The sequence below is a fragment of the Rhipicephalus sanguineus genome, chromosome 6 (genome assembly GCF_013339695.2).
Source record: "Rhipicephalus sanguineus isolate Rsan-2018 chromosome 6, BIME_Rsan_1.4, whole genome shotgun sequence".
In the NCBI taxonomy this organism is placed as follows: domain Eukaryota; kingdom Metazoa; phylum Arthropoda; class Arachnida; order Ixodida; family Ixodidae; genus Rhipicephalus; species Rhipicephalus sanguineus.
The window spans coordinates 30,416,527-30,438,018 of NC_051181.1; the positions used below are offsets into that span (position 1 = coordinate 30,416,527).

The following is a 21,492-nucleotide window of genomic DNA, read 5'->3' on the forward strand; positions in this document are numbered from 1 at the left end:
AGCAAACATTGCAGCAAAAAAACGCGGGGCGAAAATTTTTGCGTCAGGACTCCTTTAAGCAAGGCACCCCCCCCCCCCCCTTCCCCCGAAAAAAATTCCTGGTACGGGCCTGCCTGCAGGGCATCTGGTGAGAAACAATTAGTACATTTTCATAATTTTTAAAATGATGGTTTACCTAAGTTGGCGTACATGACTAATCATTATAACAGTTATAGGTTTTTACAGCGAAATCTGTTACGAGATCACAACAGCAGCCGTTTTTGGCGCCGTAGTTCTCCGCCGCCGCCGGTGTCCGTAACCGCCATTACGCGAAATAAAAAAATATCCGGGGTGGAACGAGGTTAGACTTTGGGCCCTTCTGCGCGGGAGCTCAATATTCTACCACAGAGCCATGCCGGTTTCTTTTTTTCTTTATTGCGGTGCTTGAAACTACGTTGCAAAACATATGTAATATAGCGTGGTAGAAGAGCAAAATAACCAGGCGTCACACAATGCAAATTGCGCAACGAGTGGGTCGTTGAATGCTTCCAACCCATTACAAGTGGATCAGCCATAATTCTTCATCATCTGGCACAGCATCAACAAAGTGCACATATATTAAAGTCTCACAGGTGTTTAGCGGGTACCATGGTTCTCCGCAGAATGACGAAAAATGGCATAGTGGCAGCTTCCCAACTTCAGAAAAATTATGATTTATATAGCGTAGTGGGTACCTCGCAAGTGCACTTATATTGGTTTCCAAGGAAGCCCATAAGGCCCCCACGATCCATTTCCTCAGTCTCTCAATAAAGTTCTTTCCCTCTCTCTCTCTTTCTCGCGTTAACGTATGAAATAGTGTGATGGGAGTGAAATAACGACCGGGCGTCAACAATGCAAATTGCGCAACGAGTGGGTCGTTGTGCACCCATTACAAAGGGCTCAGCCATATTCTTCATCAGCCATCGCATCAACAAAGAGCACACAATGCCTTCCAGGTGTGTAAGCTGGTACCTCGCTTCTCCGCAGATTGACGAATGGCGTTGTGGGTGCTTCCAAACTTCCCAAAATTTATGGCGTAGTGGGTACCTTGCTAGTGTACTTGTATTAGTAGCCCGAAGCGAGCTTACAACGGACTCTAGAAATGCCGCTCTTTCAGCTTTCGCTGCAACTGTGCTGCACTTTCTGCGCAGGCCTGGCGTTCTTTTGTATTCCTGCTAGTGTGCTGAAATGCGGAATATGTTCTATGAACACGATTAGCCATGCCTGAAATTTTGACCAACATTAGTGCAGCAGTTCAGAAGTCGACTCTTCAGCCCCGCGTGCACAGTAAATCTTTTGGACTGAACAGCGAGCTTACTAAAGCTCAATGTTCATTTTCACTCCATTTATTTAGGTTGCTGTTCTTAGTGTCTGGAGCAGGGGGATGAAACTTCGCGGTTTTTCTGTCCCGTGACCGCAGCGATCCTAATGTTTGGGGGCTGTACTACCTACGAGCATAAATGAACGTTGTTGTTCCATTTTATATTTATTACCAGGATACTTATTGACTCCGTAGTTTTTAATACGCAAGTGAACCTAAAATTTGCAGTTCGAGATTGCGAAAATACGAGCGCCACTCGGAGTGGAAAGCGGGAACTGCGCCTTCCTATCTCTCACGGCGAAAAAGGGGCGTTTCTTGTCGCGCGCCCATGTATGCTACGGCCTACGGTGTATCAAAGGCCGCTTTTACCACCGTAAAGTTTGTTTCAGCAAAACCCTTGCAAGCTTCAGCGAAACAGACGCATGAATAGACTCGCGCCGACATCACAAATCGTGCTGTGCTGAGTGGTGTCGAAATTCTTCATGCCACACCGGCATAAAATTTTTTCGGATCCCGGCGGACGAAAGGTACGATCTGCATGCTGCTGGTTTTGTTTTTCTACGCTTGCACGGTATATCGGGATGCGACTTTTGTATGCGACTAAAGACGTAATATATTCAAGTTGTGTTTTTACTCTATAAATGGTGCGTTTAGCCAATAAAACATTCAAACAAACTCTGCTCTTTATTCTTGCTTAATTTATGTGTACACGTAAACAAAGACAAAGTCTTACTTAGAATAAGTGCTGCAAAAATAGGTGGATGGGCAAACCTTCATCAATCAGAACGCAACGATTGCCGCTTTGATCATTTGGCGGATTGCGCAACAGGAAGAAGGTCGCGCGCTCGCCATTTGAATACCTTCCACTCGCTCAATTTGTCTTGCTGGTGCATCACAATTGAATTTGGCGCTAAATCGCCTCCCCCCCCCCCTCGCCACCTCAGTCCTCATAAAGATGGCGTCCCCCAGTGCGTGTCTGCAATGCGCCGCCATGTTTTAGTACCGCCCAGGTGTTCGTCGGGCGCTGCCAGCGAATATTGCGTTCCATGGAAGGTATAGGAAGTTTCACTCCCCTGTCTGGAGCACAATATCCCCTCCCCAGAATGCCTAGGAGGCATGCAATTTTGTGCTATTAAAAGTAAATTCTAGAATGAGATAACCGTTTATACCAAATTAATTTGTCCTGCTGGCTAACAGATTATATGGTGCCTAAAATGAAAAGTAGATTAAACATACCTCACAACTTATCCAATCTTGCAGGCTTTTCATTTTGTTTTTTGTTGCTATCAGTGAGAAATTAAATCATCCTTGTTTGCATTAAAATACTTTCATTTCTTCCTACTTTGGTTTAGCACATCACCGATGACTTTCCTTTAAGAAAGCACAATGAAAAAAAAAAATTTTCGGCACATGACAAATGAAGGCAAGCATGCACCCGATTATGTAGAAATTTCTTGCTGATATTTAACATGCACTCTGTGGGGGCCACTTGAGACCGTATGCATCAAGCATTTGTGGGCAGTGAGATAACCAGACAGTCAAAATGCCAAATTCAGTCACCAGCACTGCTGGTAAAAAGCAAGCTTTATTCACAGGCACAGATGGCTCCACAGGACCTGCCTCTTCAGTCAAAGAGACCTGGGCAAAGAAACAAACAGAACTGCCACTCAACGGCACGCAAGGAAGTTGCAACACAAGTGACCGGCTTAATTAAGCTTCACTGGTTGCTTAGATTAAGTGACTCAAATCAGTGCCACCATCCCATGCAGTTTGTGTGTGCCTTTCTTGTCCGTTTTACTGCATTGCACACATTCCAATTCTAGTACATCCACAGCAACGGTAACCATCAAATTCCAAGCTGAGTATCTCAAAAGGATATCTCGATACGACTTGCAACACGGGAGCGCGTGGCCTCACTATTTGAAAGATTTCGCATGGCTTCAAACCCTAATTTCCTCAACTAAACAATATTTTCTCATTAGGATCAACCCCAAGCGAGAGAACAGCAATTAGTTCTGGAAACGAGGCAAGTTGAAGCCATGCGCAATGTTTGAAGCAGTGAGGCCACGCGCTCCCACGTAGCAAGTCATACTGAGCTCGAATGTACATACACCCATCATTCCAGTAAATCAATATCTTGTTGGTGGCATTGACGGCACAGACTGACTACAAGTACCAAGCCAGCCTGCTTCCTGGCCACCAACTACTGTAGTCTCCCTCTGGCTCCAGCAGGCTTTTCAAATACAAGCACTCTGGTGTGGCGTACATCGAGAGACAAGTACGCAAGTCAAGCATGTGCATCCTACAAAGCCTACAGAAACTTTCAGACAAAACTAAACACTTTTTTTTCCCTTGCACAGACCTCATGTACATACCTGACAATAAGTCCTGTGATGGCAACAAAGACTCAGACTCCAATTAAAAATTTACGGGTCAGTTATAGCACGTGCGGAAGGTAAAAGGCCAGTGTACAACTCGGGTAGCACCTACATAAATCTGTCCGCTAGCTACAAATGTGAGCCTCACTTGAATTTTATTTGGGTGATGTTTGTGATAGTTACAGTAATAATTCTGACCCACACCTTGTTTACATTCTCAGAACTCGCATCTCTTTTTTCCACTGAGCATTCACGTGTAATGACGTAGCCTTAAATTTGTCTCAATATTTTCACACACACAAGAAAAAGTGCAATCATCCGAGAGTAAATAAGGCATTTGCCAGAGACGATGTCTCACCAAACCAAAGCCCTACCAGCAACACATTTCCTGGCTGCACATGTATGTGAAACTATCACACTGGCATGCAGCCTGGTGCCCTTGCACTCCACAGGGTTCCACAAAAGTGTCTGTGGTGAATGAATAAGTCTCTAAACCCTCGTCAAATCAAGAGAGACGGTTGCGTGCGGGTAGGGACACCTAATAATAATACTTTATAATACTTTATTCTGGCATGTGTACACAACAGTTACATGCCACCGAGATGAGGCAAAAGGAAACAGACGAAACTGTTTCCTGACTAGGCCTACATCCCGGCTCGTGAACAAAAAACAAAAACAAGGACAGCGGTGAGGAAAGCGAAAAACATCCAGTACAGCACAATTCATCAGCATCACTGTAGAGAAGTCATGGAAGGTTCATACCAATTTCAAGCAATTTCGCTATAGAAGTACGAAAACCTATAAAAACCATTTCATGTTGATATGTCCATCAGAGTAAAGTTGTGAATAGATTTAATGAATGAAGAGGTGCAATAGTATCCATCATAATTCAGAATTCAAGTGGAGCTAACAATGTGCGTAGCTTAACAATTGAAACGCAGTGAAGTACAACCTGGTGAACAGAAGTATACATCGCAAGTGGCAAAATACATTGCATGCACATAAAACACACCAAAAAAACAAAAAAAAAAAAAAAAAAACAAAAAAGAAAACAAGCACTTCATCCTGGATCGAAGAGTAATCTTACTTTCTTTTTAAAATAATGTACAGATCTGCTTATCTGTGATAATTCTACTACAGAAGGAAAACTGTTACATATATCTACTATTTGATGGTCAAGTGATTGGGTACCATAATTTGTTCTAGATCGTGCTGAAACAAGTGACGTCCTTCGTAAGTTATATTCAATGTGACGAGTGAGGTACATATTGCTGAATGAAGCAAAATCTTGTTTTATACGATTATAAATAAGAACCATCAGTTTAAGTTTGTAGCATTCAGTGAAACACAATACACGAAAAACAGAAAATAAATTGCTATGTCTATGTCTATCTGGCCTTTTAGTTATTAGCTTCAATGCTTTTTGTTGCATGGTAATTAATTTTTGTGCATTGGTCCTATTACATGTGCCCCAAACTAAGTTGCAGTATGTGAGGTGCGAATGAACGAGAGAATATATTATACAGTTGAACCCCTCCATAAGAGACACACACCGGGGAAGCATTTCTTGTCCTGTACATGAGGTGCCTGTTATAACAGGGCACAACGTCCTAATTTTCTGATCAACCCCCATTTCAATGCAGGCACACTGATGTCTCTCACATCAGTGTCCCTTATAAAGGGACACTGATGGTAGTCCTGACACAATGTAGTATGGGGTAACGTGCACAACTGCTTCATGGCCCATTTTCTCAACATTATATATACATCTTTGTTTTTAGGGGAGGGGTGAGGGAGCATGTGTTGTTTGTGGAAATGGTAGCATGGTAAGGACTGGATCGATTTTGTCAACTCCGCTTTTCCAGTTGTTTGAGGCTGTTAAAGCTGTACATATCATTGGGGACATAGGAATTCTACTTGCCACAAAATTATTCGTGCACAACTAGTTTTGTTACAATATCTAAAGGTGGTGGCGCGTTTTCTGTAAAAATATAATAAAAGCACCAAAAGATTTTAAAAAAACACTGCAGCTTCTTGGCATGTATCAATAAAATTGTAGGCTTTCCACAGACACAGCACATGTAAGAGTGCAAGTTAAGAACTACTCAAGGTATAATGAAACTGCACGTTTCACCACGTGATTGTTTCTTTTAAAAAATGTTAAAGAAACAAAAAACTTGCTTCGATCCCCACCTCAGAACTTTTTGCATGCCACTTGAAAGAGTAGCAGACACAAGTGCCTACGAATGACCGCAATCCTTTCAATGCATGCACACAGCAAAACAAGGGGAATGGTCCTTTCTTCAAAAAGACACGACCTCTTGAAGCAAACAGACAAGGAGGGCATAGGGGACACTATTTGTAGTGCAGAAAGCATGGCATAAATGATATTGAAGTCGACAAAAAAACAACTCGCTGTTAAGGACACAACCTGCAACCTTCAGATAACATATTTGATGCTCTACCAATTAAGCCACAACGGTTCTTCTCCCATCCATTTTATTGGGTATTTCTGTGCATGAAATCCTGGGACCGTTAATCAGTGCTATAGTAGTCATGTGTGGAACGCTCTTTTTGCCAGCTGGCATTGCGTAGCACACGACCTTTTAAGAGCTGGTACCTGACCAATAAACCCTCATGCACTAGCAAAGACATCATGTGTGCAGAGACGAATCTCTCGTGGAATAAAATCCTCGCACAGCGAAGGCACCCAACACTTCTGAATGCCCCCTGGCTCACATTGAACACATGCAGCCCTTTCAGTACAAACACGGCAACATGCTCTGGCATACAGCACCGTGTTTGCAGCACAACTGCTTCCCCTTATGCAAACGCATTGCAATGCCCCTCTGAAATCAACCTGCTAGTATTTGTGAGCCAGGCCAAGATAAGCACTCACCGAATCCCATGTCATCATCCTCCTCTTCAGACTCCTCCTTCTTCTCTTCCTTCTTGGCCTCTGCACAAACATGAGAGAACAGTGTGTTCAGCCTACTGGGCTCTGATCACTGTAATACACACGGAAACTTCAAGAGGTTCCTTTTTTCAAGTACTGCAACAAACACACTACTTTATAAGTCTTTCTTTTGGTTCTGCTATTTCCATTTGAAGTTGACCTTTCTGTTACACTCACATAATGACAAGTTCACGAATCTTAAGGAGGGGATGTAGCCTTTGAAAATGAAAAAACTACAACAAGCTATTGCAAGAAAACTGCACATGTGGGCTATAAGCACCGTTAACTGACTGTTTAATAAATTTATTTAAATAATAAATAAATTGTCAGAACCAAGTTCCAAACAAACAAAAGCAGGGGCAGCAGCAGCCAAACACAAGCCGAAAGCAAGACCAACGTCCCCGCACAATTCATCCAAGCAGAGCCACCTTGCTTTTGTTTTGTTCTTGAATTCCTGTGCTTCTTTACCACGTTCAGCGGAAGCAGTGGTAGTGTAGCTGAAGCATGCATCACTTATGATCTAGGGACCCACAGGGCCATCTGTTTCCCTAGTCTTAAATGCAAAGGTGTGATTGGGCTAAACGAGTGCTCCCTGGGCAAGCGGGAAAATGTGCAGCTGCTATTGGCTGCTGCGTGCAATGATGTCGTGGTCTTCTACGGCTAGCATTCGCACTTGCTGCCTGTCAAAACCCTCCATGCTTTTCCTTGGCAATACACAGGAACAGCCCTCTTACTAACCCCGACTTAACTAATAAACACAGCTACTCTAAACATTGCACTTCCTCTTAAACTTTGTGGTATGAACATAACACAAGTTTTATTCAAACCTCTCAAAAATAACGTGACTTGAGAGTAGCCTACCCCATCAACACAAATGCTATGAGTACTGCGGTGTCACATTGGCAACCAGTATATGCTCCCGTTTCGATCCCATTCCTAAACAATTACACCAACCCAAGCCAAAGATTTTCCTGGTTCAAACAGAACCCATTTTCACTGTTTTAGTGCTGCAGTGCACACCAGCCCTGACCGCTCCAACTCCATTCAGGGCACAGTAGAACCTCACTCTTACATTTCTCACTGCTGCATTTTCCCGGCAGTTATACCGTACCTATTCTGCTGGTCCCGACGCAGCTACTACAGGATCCAATGTAATGGTAACCCAGCAATTACGTTGCATCTGAAGGAACGTACCCAAAGACCATGTCCATGATGATGTAATCGGTTTTAATGTCATTTTTGATGCTCGCGAAAGTAAAGCATTCGAGATGAGTGTTTCCGCCATTGCATTGGCATAGGCTCATCATTTGTCAGAAGAGTTCGCAACACTGGTTGTGCTTAGTTCTTTCACGCCTCCAATTGCAGGTGTGAACAAAGTCACACATGTTAACTACATTTTTGTGGATGACGCCATCTCAGCTCTGCTGTTCTATTTTGACTAAATGCAGCCGAGTGTGCCAATGCGTGTACCAGTAACAAGTTTAGGTGTTGACGGAGTAGGGCTTAATTTCTTAAGGGGGGACACGGGTCTTAGAAGGCCGAAAATCGCGAAAAAATCTACTTTTTGAAGCTGACATTTTCGGAATCTATATTTTTGCACAAATCTGCGAAGTTTGTAGCTTCTATTTTCATTACTTCCGCCATAAAATCAATCTGTAACACCAATATGAGGTTTGTCTGAGCGCAAATTGACGCTAAAATCGCGCTCTTTCCGCGCCGAACCGTTGCCGGTACACACGGGCTATTGTGGCCATCTTGATCTCGTTTGGAAGAGCCGTTCTTCATCTTCAATTTCCCGCCACCGCTGGCTTGCCTTGCTCATTGCTTTTCCAGCAAAAACGCGTCATCGAGAAGTACAAGCGCGCAATTCTATTGGCTGCTTGGGGCACGTGACGAAATCTAGGCATCCGATTTGCCAAGCGGAGTTTCCGGCGTCTGCTTCACCGCCGAGACGCGCGTGAGCGTGCGCCATTTTGTCCTGGTGTTGTCGACTGCATACAGCTATGGGTCCTGTCATCAAGAAGTTCCGTGCCAAACACAAATACGGAAAGCGGGTGAGACGATCGCTAGCCGAGAACTTCAGGAAGCGCCCCGCAACGACCCAGAACAACGAGGATGACGAACTCACAGCAGCCGTCGACGCCAGCGCGGTAGGCCTAACTGACGCTAGTCCTACGAGCCCGTCAGTTGCCGACGTCGCAGAAAGCGGCCGTGTGCGTCACGACACACAAATTCTGCAGCCCCAACAGATAGAAGACAAGAAGAAGGCAGAAGAGAAGCTGCAAGAGATTTCATCTGTTGCGGCGACGGAATGGAAGCGCAGTTTTATCGCTAAACACGCGGGTCCCCCATTTGATAAAACGACCTTCACCATCCTGGACTTGGAGGCGGTAAATGCTTTGATAATATTGCATTTAAAGTGCAAGATTTGCAACGGAGACACCGAAATCAGGAGAGGCGAGCGGGAATACGGCCTTGCCGTCAAGCTTGAGCTAGTGTGTGTGAACTGCGGTGACAGGTCGTCAAAGTGGAGTTCGCCGCGCGTCGACGGACAGCAGAAAAATAAATCCATTCACAGTAAACGTGCTCGCCACCCGCGCAATGCAGGCTACTGGCAACAGGCAGACTGCTTTTAACGACATATTTGCAATGATGAACATATCGCGTTGCGGCCTCCACACGAAAACGTGGCAGGCGTACGTGAAGAAGAAGCTAACACCTGCCGCTACTCTTGCTGCCTCGAAACTCATGGGTGAGTACGCGAGTTCGGTTCGCGAAATCTACGCGGAACTCAACGTGGACAACCCGGGAAACATCGCTGTGTCATACGACAAATCGTGGATGATGCGCGGACACTCGTCGCATATTGGCGTCGGTACCGTCATTGAACTGATAAGCAGCCTCGTTGCAGCAGAACTTGAAAAAAAGGCATGCTCATGCTAACAATCAGTCTGATCATATGCCCAGTGCATATTAATCACTAAAAGTATGTGTGCCTTTGATATTTTTCATTCTGTAATGCTAAATAAAGTTTTAACCTTTCTTGCTCACTTTCTCAGAACATGGATTTTGGCCACTTCCCTTGTTTGCTTCTTCTGTAAAAGTCGACCTAGGACAGCTAGAGCTATAATTCTTTTTGCACAACCTAGCTAAATGTGCATAAAAAGCAATGCTGCAAGCAGATTTTCATTCTGCAATTCCAATTTTTTTTATATTAATTCAAAATTTTCTTGTTTTTGGCTAGGTGTAGACCATGAACTCATTAGTGCTGTAAATTGAGAAGTAGTTGTTCCATTTCCAATCAGCTTGCAGCGTTGCTCTCCCTAGGCTTTCTAGTATCTATATATGGGTTTATAATGATGTTATGTTGCATAGATAATTTTTTATTGTTTTGGCAAACAGTAGAATGAGATTACTAATTATCTCTGGAAATAATTGACCTGTGTAAAATAGAACTGGATAGTTAAATAAAGCTAAAAAAACGTAACAAAGCAGTGAAGTTTCATCTAATTTGGCCAAGAAATAACCTATGTTATCTCTAAAAACCATGTCATCCCCTTAAGATGATCGCTTTCGGGCTACTTTCACCTTTACGAGGCATTCAACCGTCTACTATGAGCCATGGCAGTCCGACACTATGCCAACAGTGCTATGTTATCGCTCTGGGATGTAGGCACATCTAATGAAAATCCCACAAAGCTATCACAAAAAGTGATTCTTAGCAGGTGTTGGCTGTGGTGGCACTAGATTTATTAAAAGGCTAAGACACTGCAGGTGCTAGAAAAACTCTTCGTGCTGCTTGAGCATGGGTAAATGCACCAGGCAATGTTGCAGTTTTTCCAAGCGTAAGCATTGAAATAAAGATTTGCAGTGCACCACTAATCTTCTTTCATTTTTCTTGTTTATCGGCTCTTGTATTTCCCAGCTGTTCATTTCTTACTGTCCCTTGAAAAACGCTAGCAGCAGGCTTATACTGTATTTTGGTAACAGCCTGGAGCTGGGAAACTCCACTGCGGAGTGGCAGCTTTAAAGGGATACTGAACAAAAATTTGAAAAAGCTACGAAAACACTTACATTCGACTCGGACGACACGACTGTTCCTGTACTTAGCGTTTATTTCACGTAATTTCGAGCAGTTGGCCGTATTTTTAGTGGATTGTGAGAGCGCGGCGGCTGCATGCCACTGCGCTTGTCGGCGGACGTGACGTCGAGTGCTCCAGCAAGAGGGGGGCAACCGGCACGCTCTCTCCTGCCCTGCCACTTCCCTTTCTCCACCTCTCCTCTCAAGAACTGAGGGTGGCTGGTGTGGCGCTGAGCCTTGTCCTCTTTTCCCCACATAGGAAACAAAATAGCGCTTATTCCTCAAAAACCGCTACAACTACCGAGCGTGTCGCGAGAGCGCAAAGATGCAAGGTGCGAGTGACAGTGGTTCCACGAGCGGTCATTGCGACTCCGAGTTCGACAGGCCTCCAAAGCTGATGCGCCAAATACAGTCGAACCCGTTTATAACGAACTCGAAAGTGTCGCGAAAAGTGGTCGTTATATCAGTAGTTCGTTGTATATGGACTCGCCCTTAAAAACCTTAAAAACGTGCGCTTAGCGGCCAAGCCGTTTTTTTTTTTGTGCACTAACATAAGTGCTAACAACCCCTTCGGTGACAAGCTAAGCCTTTTCGCGTCATGAAGCGACGCCCGCTGCGTGCTCACGAGTGAATTAACCGCCTTTGCAATGAGCCGACACCGTTTCACCGAAGCGCGGTACCGCGACGTGGAGCCGATCATCCCTGGCTGCGTGCAGCGCGTCGCCTACTCGGGTCGCAGAGTCACTGCCGGGCCGCTTGCTGCATGCCGTATGCGCGCGTTTGTACGTTCTTTGTGCTTGCTTCACTCCGGACCGTGCACAGGTGCGGCGACTAGCCTCTATGTTCAACGCGGCGAAAACAAGTATTTTCCAAGCAACGCGCACTCTACGTCTCCACGATGCTCTTGCGGCCCTGCACGACGATGCGCGGCGCACTTGAGTTGTCACCTAGTCAAACACGCAGTATACGCTCGCTGTCAGTGCATCGACGTTTCTCGGTGCCCGCGCCGCTCAACAACAGCGAGCTAATTTCGTTTCTACAAAGCGACGCGCACTTTAAAGCGGTCTCTCACGACGCGGCGGCGGCGAATTTGCGAACGGCAGCATGGCTAAGCATGGCGCGCTCGTACCGCCGTCAATCCGCAGTGTACGGCGTAGTACGCCACACGCGCAGCCGAGCAGATATCTACAGATGACTGTGATAAGGTTGTCGGCTATAAGGCATAATGGCACGCTCATCGACGGCCGCCACCTCGCCTTCGCTCTTTTCTGATGCTTATCCGCGAAGGCATCGCCGCAATCGTTATCACCGATGGACCGGTCTCTGCCGTTACCGGAAAGACGGACGACTTTTCGCGGCACATTGTGGCGTCGACGAGTTTAGGACGCAGTGAACCTTTTTGTGATGGAAAGTTATCGCGGTTATCACTTCAATTGCATTTATGCCTTCTTGCGTTCCAAGGCATTGTTTGGTTCATCGCAGGCGGTCGTAGCTGCAGAGAACGGCGTCAGGAAAGGTTACTGTGCGAAAGCTGACCGCAAGGCTTCATGATGCCTACTATTTTTTTTCCCCACTGCCATTCTACCACTGAAGAAACGCCTGAAAAGTGAGCGACCTCGCTCGCAGCGTCCGAAATCTGCGTGCGGTGCTCGCCGATCTGGGTATCTTAGTCGCGAGTAAACTGGAGCGGGGCACGCGCGAGCGCGCGCCCCTGTCACGCTTTAGAAGGCATATTTTAACTTTTTTTTCGCTTCGTATGTGCACCATATTTTTACCGCGACCGTGTGTGAAGTGTTCGTTGTAAAAGTAGGAGGCTTTGAAAAATGTTCGCTATATCTGGACACAGCTTCAATGGTTAGCATAGAAAAATCGTAAGTGCACCCAAATATGGTCGTTATAACCGATAGATCGTTAGATGTGGGATCGTTATAAGTGGGTTCGACTGTACAACCATATGCGTGTGACGGTTCTGCTGTGTCAAGCGACAGCAAGGACAACAAGCCAGACGAGCCGCCGTAGCCCAACGTGGTTCGGCAGCCGGGACCAGCAATTTACACAGTAACTCATAGTCACTATCCTCGAAGTGTTCGGAGCACAAAAAGTCACGCTTTGAAGGCACCCACGTTGGCTGGGGTGGGCACGCAGCGCGAATCCATATCCTTCGGAGCTTCGGCTCTGTTGGAAAGGTATGACAGGGCACACCCTAGCGCAGAACAGCGTTGAGGCATTCTGCGTTGTCAGGTGCTTCACCGTTCACATTACGTAGCAGCACACAACACAGACGGCAAATTCGTAGACGTGGGTGCAAGCTCCGCTTGAGAAAACAAATATACGGCCGAGAGCGCCGCAATGGCGTCGTTGGCTGCCGGTTGAGAACACGCACGGAGAACACCTTCCCGACCGTGAAAACACGTTTTGAGAGAGACGCGCGGCAGCGGGTGGCGGCTTGCGATGTCGATTGGTAAGCGATTTTGCTGCGAGCACGGTTGGCGAGTCACTATCCGTGGAGTTTCGCGTCACTTCCTCTCTAGTTCGCGGCGCGGCCGCTAGACGCGCCAATTCGCGAAAAATGCATTAAATTCATTATTTTCTGCTAGTCTCTAGCTGAAATGAAGGTTGTTTCAACAAATTTCAGCACCCAATCTTTCAATTGAGTCATTTATCTCGGCGGCAAAAATTTTGTTCAGTATCCCTTTAAGTGTGGGCAGTGGAAGGCCCACTTTCCAAGGACAAGAGATTTTGAGGATGTGCCCAGTCTGAAACAAGCTCTATGGCACGGAAGGAAACTAAGTTCTTGGGAGACGCTTTTACACAGTTTGGCTTCGCATGCGACCCTGGCTGTCTCGGTACTGAATCCTCAATGCAGTCTTGGCCCAGTGCAAAGACTGAGAGCTAGGCACTGCACCAGAAGCAGTTACGAAAGCATTTTGGTGCAGTCCTGTTTCACTGAGACAATTGCTCAATATTGTCCAATGAAAGCATGTTCTCAGGCAAAGTGACGGAAGAACTCTGCATTACGATTTCTTGAATAGATGCCTATTTCTGTTCATGCCTGCCTTCCAATACATTTGTGCATTTGTTCTTTTGCACAAGTGGAAAAGTCTCCCCTCACATTACATGCGAGATTCAAGAAAATATAGTGTAGCCACGAAGATGCAGAGAGAGCTGTGTTGGTGGCATTGACGGCACAGACAGACCACAAGAATCAGGCCAGCCTGCTTCCTGGCCACCCGCTACTGTAGTCTCCCTCTGGCACCAGCAGGCTTAGAAGATGCAAGCACTCTGGTGTGGCGTATGTCAGGAGACAATGGTGCTCTCAAAACAAACATGGCCAGCGACAAGGATACACACTTCGGGCATACAGATGAACTTCACAAATGTGCACGTCATGGTTCCCGTACATCCGAGCATAGTTCCCACTGCTACAAATTCAACCCGTAAACGTGATTGTGCAACACAATCCTTTATGAGCCACCTTAGGAGCAAATCGCATTCACTCAAACCTAATGGGCTCCTTCTTTCCAATAAAACGAGTCCACACGTTACGGCTGAGCATGACACCAAAGCCGCCACATTTGTGGCATTTGCAGCAGCCTCTCGTCTGAGGGGTCAGTCAAATGCAGTGTCACCTCTATCCAAAAATGGCACGATCACATTTTGCCGTGGATCACACTGGTTCATTTCGGACTCAACCGTGACCTATGTCTGCCGCATCTGTTCCCAGTTGTGTGAAAATGACGAGTGAGAAGCTGTATCATCCCAGTTGTGTGAAAATCATTATTCATGGCCACTACAAATGCAAAAAAACAAAACGGTGGAACTCTTGCAAAACTCTTTCGGAAAAGTATACATGGTCTCTTGTAGCTCTAAGCAACCTGTCAAACCTGTGGGTCTTTTCCATCTGCTGTCTATATTCTAACTGTTGCGCTGTTAAAGTCCATTCCATGATGAACATTTGGATTTAAAGGAATACTGACACGAAAATTTTCTGTCGTGTTTTTGTGTCAAATGAAAGGGCAAGCCGTCAACAACCTAGAAAAGGTAGTGCTAAGCGCGAGTGCACCCTAAAAACGTAATTACAGTATGTTTTTAAAAGCTAGTTTCGGTTCCTACTGTACCCAGACGTCGCAACACGATATGAGCTACTCTTCACGTGCTCACACAATATATAGTGACATTTCCTCAGCCGCTTCGCACAGTGTGGCCATTTTAAACGTTTTGCTGATGCACAAGTGGCCATCTTGGAATTTTTGGTACCTGACATCATCACAACTAGCCAGACTGCTGTGTGAAGTCACCAGAATTAGTACTGTAGCCTGACGTCAAGCTAGTGTCTATGTCGGTAGGTGTGCCATAGAAAAATTGACTTTAATATCAAAATAAAATATCAGCATTTGCTGAGCTTCACACTTGCTCAGAGCAGTCTCTGCATACAGGAGATTTGTATAGCAGAGTAAACTTGCCTTCGAAAAAAAGGTGTCAGTACCCCTTTAAATGGTAGGTTTAAACTACGGAAACTAGTGCAGTCAGACTGTTCCATTTTTGTGGAATCTCCATGCCAACAATCATCTTGGGGAAACCAAAATATGACATGCAGTTAAGTTCTACTATGCAGGAATTGTTTTAACAAATGGTGAACACTTTTTTTTAATTGTAGTTTCGGCTATGGTTACTCATCTACAGTGATGCTACCGAGGACTTCTGATTTGGAGCAATTTTCGGAGCAGCAAAATTTCCGTTTTGGAGCACTTTGGAGCAGCAAAATTTTCATTTTGGAGCACTTTGGAGCAGATAATTTTGCATCTGGGAGCACTTTGGAGCAGCGAATTTTACATCCTGGAGTGCAATACAGAAGCATATTGCATTACATTCAAGCACCTGAGTATTATTATGGGGCTCTTATGAAGGCTAGAAATATTTCGATTCATTGCAAATCTCATGGAAAAAATCAACTCAGGAGCATAGGCGTGCGCACAGGGGAGGGGGCGCCCCCCCCCCAATCACCTAAGAGGGGGGGGGGGCGCAAAATCTGCCCCGTACATTGACCCCTGCGATAGCAATTATATGGACACTCTCGGCGGATTTTTGCCGTCGTCGTTGCTGTAATTTTCCGTATGAAGTCCAAATTATTAACATTATCACGCGCTTTCTAGCCGCGGGTAAAAGCTCGCGAGCGCTGGCGACGAACGCGGCTGAAGCGGAGATTAAACTAGCCGGCCGTCTGTCTCCGCCGCACGGACAGCGCATGAGATAACATCTTCCCGCGTGCGGGCCTGCCGTCGATTGCTCATCAAACAGAGAGGAAACACCCTGCCCGTCTTTCGTAAGAAGCATGAAGGGACGCCAGGGGAGCGGAGGGGGGGGGGGGGTCGAGCGCATCGTTCGAAGGGCGCAGTCGCTTGCGCGCGCGCGCTATCTCGCGGCATCAGGAGACGGCTCGTAAACTTGCTGTGTTCTCAACGCTTACTTCGCGTTCAGAGAACTCAGAGCAAGAAAACGCTTCGGTTCCTGGAGGGGCCATATTCGCTTAAACCAGCGTTTTGTCGAGCTCGCGAGATCGGATCCAAAAGAGTTAGCTGCTAGTCTTACTTCGTTTCACAATACAATTTTTTGGTATCGCATTCATTGCTTCGCTCTTAAGCGAAACTGAATTTTTTAACCATTAGCTATTGACCCGCGAAAGCGAGAGGCGGACGTGTAACATGGCGTAGCCGCTTCACTGTGGGCCGTCAGCGACGGGCCCGCTACTGACAGCTGCGCATTTGCGGCTGCTCCGACCAGGAGGTATGATTTTACTAATGAGATGACATTTTTAAAAAAGCAAGCAAAAAATTCGAATTGGAACCCTAGCACGTGAGCTCGAAAGGGCAGGGCCTTTTAGGGGGTATTTACCGCAGAGTGATTACAAACTCAGACGCGCTGGCGGAAGGAATTACGAAAAAGCTGTTCTGGATGAAGATCCATGGATAAAGTATATCTGAGGAAAAGTGTCAACGCATTTCCACCGTTCGCGTGCTCTTCCATAAACGCGAAGCAAGGAAAATTCGATAATGTCCCATATATCTACTGCGAGCGATCCCAGATTTCATTCCGCGATGTCCGGAAACAGAAGTGACAGACATTTTAGCGGCACTCATGTAGTTATTACTGAACATATTGCTTTCCTTACGTGCCATGCGAAGCTTGAAACGAGCTATCAGCAGCGTTTCTGGAACAGACGACGTCCGCCGATGAATCGCCGTCACACTTTCTCGCTACCGATAGGCCTAGACGTCACGAGCCTCTGCGGAGAGCGCGTTTTTGCTGTCGTAGCCGACTTGCAGAAGAGAAGCTGCGTCGGCACCGCGCATGGCATCGTGGCTTACTCGGAACGCACGCGCGAGCGCTATTTATTCAGCGGAATAATTCTTGGTCCATGATTGCGACTTTATTGGCAGCCCCAAGATCGAGCTGCACATGTTCTGACGCGCCGGCGGTGCGATTGCCGGTGATAGGCGCCCCCAAACCTGAGACTTTGGCGCAGTTTGGCGCAAATTTCGTCGATATTATCAGGATGGCGCAGTAAACACAATTTGGCGCACTTTGGCGCAGTTGGCGCAGGAGTGGAATCACTGCATCTAATTAAAATTTTTACCTATGCCACGTGCAGTAGTGCCTGCTGAAAGACATCAATGAAACAAAAAAAAGAGTGCAAACACACGTAACCAAATAATAAAATAATTTCTTCCATGATGTTTCTGCCTTGAAAAGCACTCAAGAAAACCACAATGAGTTTAGACTAAAGGTACTCTGGAGATTTTCATTAATTTCGTGGTATTGTTAGCTGTTCGGCAGAAGAAAAATGTTTACATTCAACCTTCAAAATCTTGAGCCGAAATGATTCTTAACTGAGTCGTACATTCTCTAACCCCATTATTGTGCTGCTCCTCAGGAGTAATAAAGTGTATTCCACCACTCACCCGCCTTGCCTCCTGCTGCCGGCGCAGCTGCTGCTGCTGCGGCTGCCGGTGCTGCACCCGCTGCTGGCCCAGAGCCCACACCAGAGCCAACGTTCGAGATGAGGCTCTTCAGGTCCAGCCCTTCCAGCGCTTTGGCAAAGAGGCCTGCACACCACCTCCATCTTAGAAAAAAGGCTCGTCCGAACAATGTCTATACAATGCCAGCAGGGTTCCCCCCCCACCAGTGGGACGGATTTTGCAAGTGTTCAGTTTCCCCTCTCCTTTCTGCCTGCAATTCCTCGGTGCTTCTTTACAATGCAGGGATTAGAAGTTGAGAAAAATCACATATCTTTAGGTTTTGAGCGGACTAGAACTGAGTAACTGAATACTACGTACCGTATTTATTCGAATCTGAGCTGATGTGTTTTTCGAAAAAACGATGTGCAAAAGTGGGGGCGTCGACTTTGATTCGAGTACAATGATTAGGTTTTTTTTGTTGTTGTTGTTTCTAGCCTTGCGAATTTCGGGGGTTGGCTTAGAATCGGGCCGGCCTAGATTCAAGTAAATACAGTAGCACACATTAACAGTACTTCTCAGCAAGACCCACGGCCTGAATAATCATTATTCTCCACCTGTCCACTGCAGGACGAAGGCCTCTCCCACTGTTCTCCAGTTGATCCTATCCTGTGCGATCTGATTTGATTTTATCCCTGTTAACTTATTTCATCACTTCATCTAACCCTCTGCCTTCCTTGACTGCGTTTCCCATCCCTTGGTAACCATTCTGCTGCTCTCTGCATAACGTGGCCAGCCCAGGCCCACTTGTTTCGTTCGATGTCAACTAGGACATTTGCAACCCTTGTTTGTTGCCTCCCCCATTTTGCCGCCTTCCAATCTCTTAATGTAACTCCCACCATTTTTCATTCCATTGCACGCTGCGTGGTCCTCGACATTTTGATTGTTGCTTTGTTATCCTCCATGTTTGAGCGCCATCTGTTATAACTGGCAATACCATTTTAACTACTGCATGGACGACCACACCGTCTTACTTCCTGTTTTGCAGGTTGGACTTCATTGTTGGGCGATAATTTTGACACAGCTATCCTTTAACACTACCCTGCCTGTGCCAGTACTGAACCCTCACAGCACTCTTGGCACTGTGCAAAGGTAGAAAGCTTGGCACAGTCCTAGAAACACTGTTACAAACGCATTTCAGAAGCTGTCACATTTCGCTGATGTGATTGCTTAGGAACACTGCAACGAAAGCACACAATCACGCAAGGACGATGATAAAGAGCCCCTGTTCTTGCTCATCTGAAAATACATCTGTGGACTAGCGTAATAACTGTAGGGGTGTTACATGCCAGAAACAAAATATGATTATGAGGGGCGCCGTTGTGGTGGGCTCCAAAAATGGTGACCATCTCGGGTTCTTTAAAGTGCACCTTAATCTGTAAGTACACGGGCCTCAAGCATTTTGCCTTCATTCCTTCTGTTGTGAACCCACATTAAAGTAAATATAATAAATCTACAAAAAAATGGGTCAAAGATGCACAGAGGGTATAGGAGGTATTCGCGTGACGTCGTATGCAAGGAGCGCTAACGCAGCGGTTGCCATACCTATGTTCACGCGCGCGGCTATCATTGGAGGACCACAACCAAGGTGCTTAGCCGTGTGTTTTGTTTTGATCTATTTTTCTAATCTTTTCACAAGACATCACACTGCCATATGCTGGATCACTGAACGACCACGACCGTGGTGGCCAGACGTAGGAACCCGCTGGCGCCACCTGGCGAGGTGAGCTCAGTGAACACTTTATATACAGCCGTGTTGGTGGCATTGACGGCACAGACAGACCACAAGAATCAGGCCAGCCTGCTTCCTGGCCACCCGCTACTGTAGTCTCCCTCTGGCACCAGCAGGCTTAGAAGATGCAAGCACTCTGGTGTGGCGTATGTCAGGAGACAATGGTGCTCTCAAAACACACATGGTCATTCATTAGAACAATCGCAGCACAAGGCCCAAAATGCGAATTCGGCAGGTTCTAGCGGGTCGCAACGCCTTTCATTAACACAAAGGGACCTTCTTGGTACAATCGCAAAGACGAGATGGGTGCTTCGAGATGCAAGTACTTCTGTAGGCTCATGCAGTTTACGAGGTTCATACAGACTTCGAAGCTGCTGTTACAGGTCGAGAATCAGCTGTTAACAAACATTCTATTAAGTTAGAATAACAGATAGCTGAGCTGGTTGGCATGTATTCATGTTAAAGAGACCAGGGTACCACCGATGGCGAGTTAGCTGAACAAGGTGGACACCGGGCAACGCAGTAAAGCACAGCGGAGGGTTAGGTTGGCAATATTAGATGAAATAAGCGGGCACAGTATGGAATCGGGTCGCACGTAACAGGGTTCAGTGTAGATCACTGCGAAAGGCCTTCGTGCTGCAGTGGACAGATGATAGGCTGACGACCACGTCTGAATAAAAAACAGGACGAAGCCAGAGCACCCATTTGTCTGTCATTCTTCCCCGTCTAGTTTTCACGCCGTTACGTCATCATCGTGATGAAGGACACCTCTTTTCGCCTATATTTTTATCGTCAATGCCTAGAATAGCACAAACTGCACGTGGGCCGTTCGTAAGCGACGGTGCTATCACTGAAACGTCGACGCATGCAATAAAAACTCACCAGGCCAGTACGGCTCGACCTCGACGCCAGCAGCCTTCAGGATGGTGCTGATCTTCTCGGCCTAGACGGAATAAACAGGTTTGCATAAACGTCACTGCTACAGAAACAGCGCGACTAGCACGCGCGCGCGCGCTACTTACGGTGACAGCAATCTCATCGTCTTGGAGAATCAGGGCGCCGTAAACGCAAGCGAGCTCGTCGTTGGAAGGCATGGTGACTCGATGGGCTTATTAAATGGTGTTGATGGCAAATATTTTCAGTGCACGCCGCTGGATTAGCCTTAGCTCCCTCAGGAGAACGATGCACTCTTGCCGCGATGGCGTACAAAGTGAAAAGGAAGTTACCTCGGCGGCCGGAAACTGATGCAGGCGTTCAGTGGTTCAGTGCTGCCACCACAAGTTCAAACACGCATAAATTCAACGCTTAAATAATTGTTACGAATTATAGTATTAATAGAGTTACCCTACCTAACTACCTTAAACCTATTTTTATGTTTAACCGAACTTTGTTTGCAGGTGGATAGGAAAACGACGCGTCGTCTGCTACTTCCGGTTACCGGCCTTGATCGCGTTCTTGAATGCTTTCGTGAATGAGTAGGAAATGTTTCGCATTTCGCGGAACAAAGCGCACGAGCGTCAATGGGCAGTTGTCGAGAATGAGACGCGGAGGAAGGAAACACATCACATAACCCCCAGAGGCGTAGTCCGAAAGGCTCTGAATGTTTCGCACTAACGATGGATGATGGAGCAAGTGTCCTTTTTCGCTAAAACGCTCGGTCTGCGACCCGGTCGACGGAACGACAATGGCGGTTATCAAATTGAGCTCTTTGATAACTCACACCATCCAAGGTATTTATTACAGTGTAGTATTTATATAGCTGTTGCTAAGTACAGTTGGCAAGTCACATGTACTTGATTTCAGTGGTAGTTATTCTTTCTATAATGAAACCGCGATGTCGGCTGTGACGAAGACATATTTGGTTCGCGCGAGGCTCAAAATTCTAAGGTAGTATAAAAAGTAGAATAATTATTGAAATATTATTCCCAACTACATTTTTCTTTAAGTTATGGTCCCGACATAAAAAATATGGTTTTAAATGTGATAAAAAAAT

At 46.2% G+C, this 21,492-nt stretch overlaps 1 protein-coding gene across 1 annotated transcript; it reads right to left on the reverse strand.

The window, feature by feature from the left end:
• Positions 1-2,905: 2,905 nt before the first annotated feature.
• On the reverse strand, positions 2,906-20,773 carry LOC119395674 (60S acidic ribosomal protein P1). Its single transcript, XM_037662665.2, has 5 exons — positions 20,522-20,773; positions 20,382-20,442; positions 17,714-17,857; positions 6,617-6,676; positions 2,906-2,977 (listed from the first exon to the last, which is right to left on the reverse strand). Exons 1-5 carry the CDS (start codon positions 20,591-20,593, stop codon positions 2,964-2,966), a joined length of 351 nt encoding a protein of 116 aa, XP_037518593.1. The 5' UTR covers positions 20,594-20,773; the 3' UTR covers positions 2,906-2,963.
• Positions 20,774-21,492: the final 719 nt, after the last annotated feature.

What these genes read in the sequence shown, in the direction of transcription:
- LOC119395674 (XM_037662665.2), bottom strand. Translation starts at nt 20,593, where the DNA reads ATGCCTTCCAACGACGAGCTCGCTTGCGTTTACGGCGCCCTGATTCTC. An exon ending in ACGATGAGATTGCTGTCACC is followed by an intron (nt 20,443 to 20,521) that starts GTAAGTAGCGCG and finishes TATTCCGTCTAG; the next exon opens with GCCGAGAAGATCAGCACCAT. An exon ending in GGTCGAGCCGTACTGGCCTG is followed by an intron (nt 17,858 to 20,381) that starts GTGAGTTTTTAT and finishes GGTGGTGTGCAG; the next exon opens with GCCTCTTTGCCAAAGCGCTG.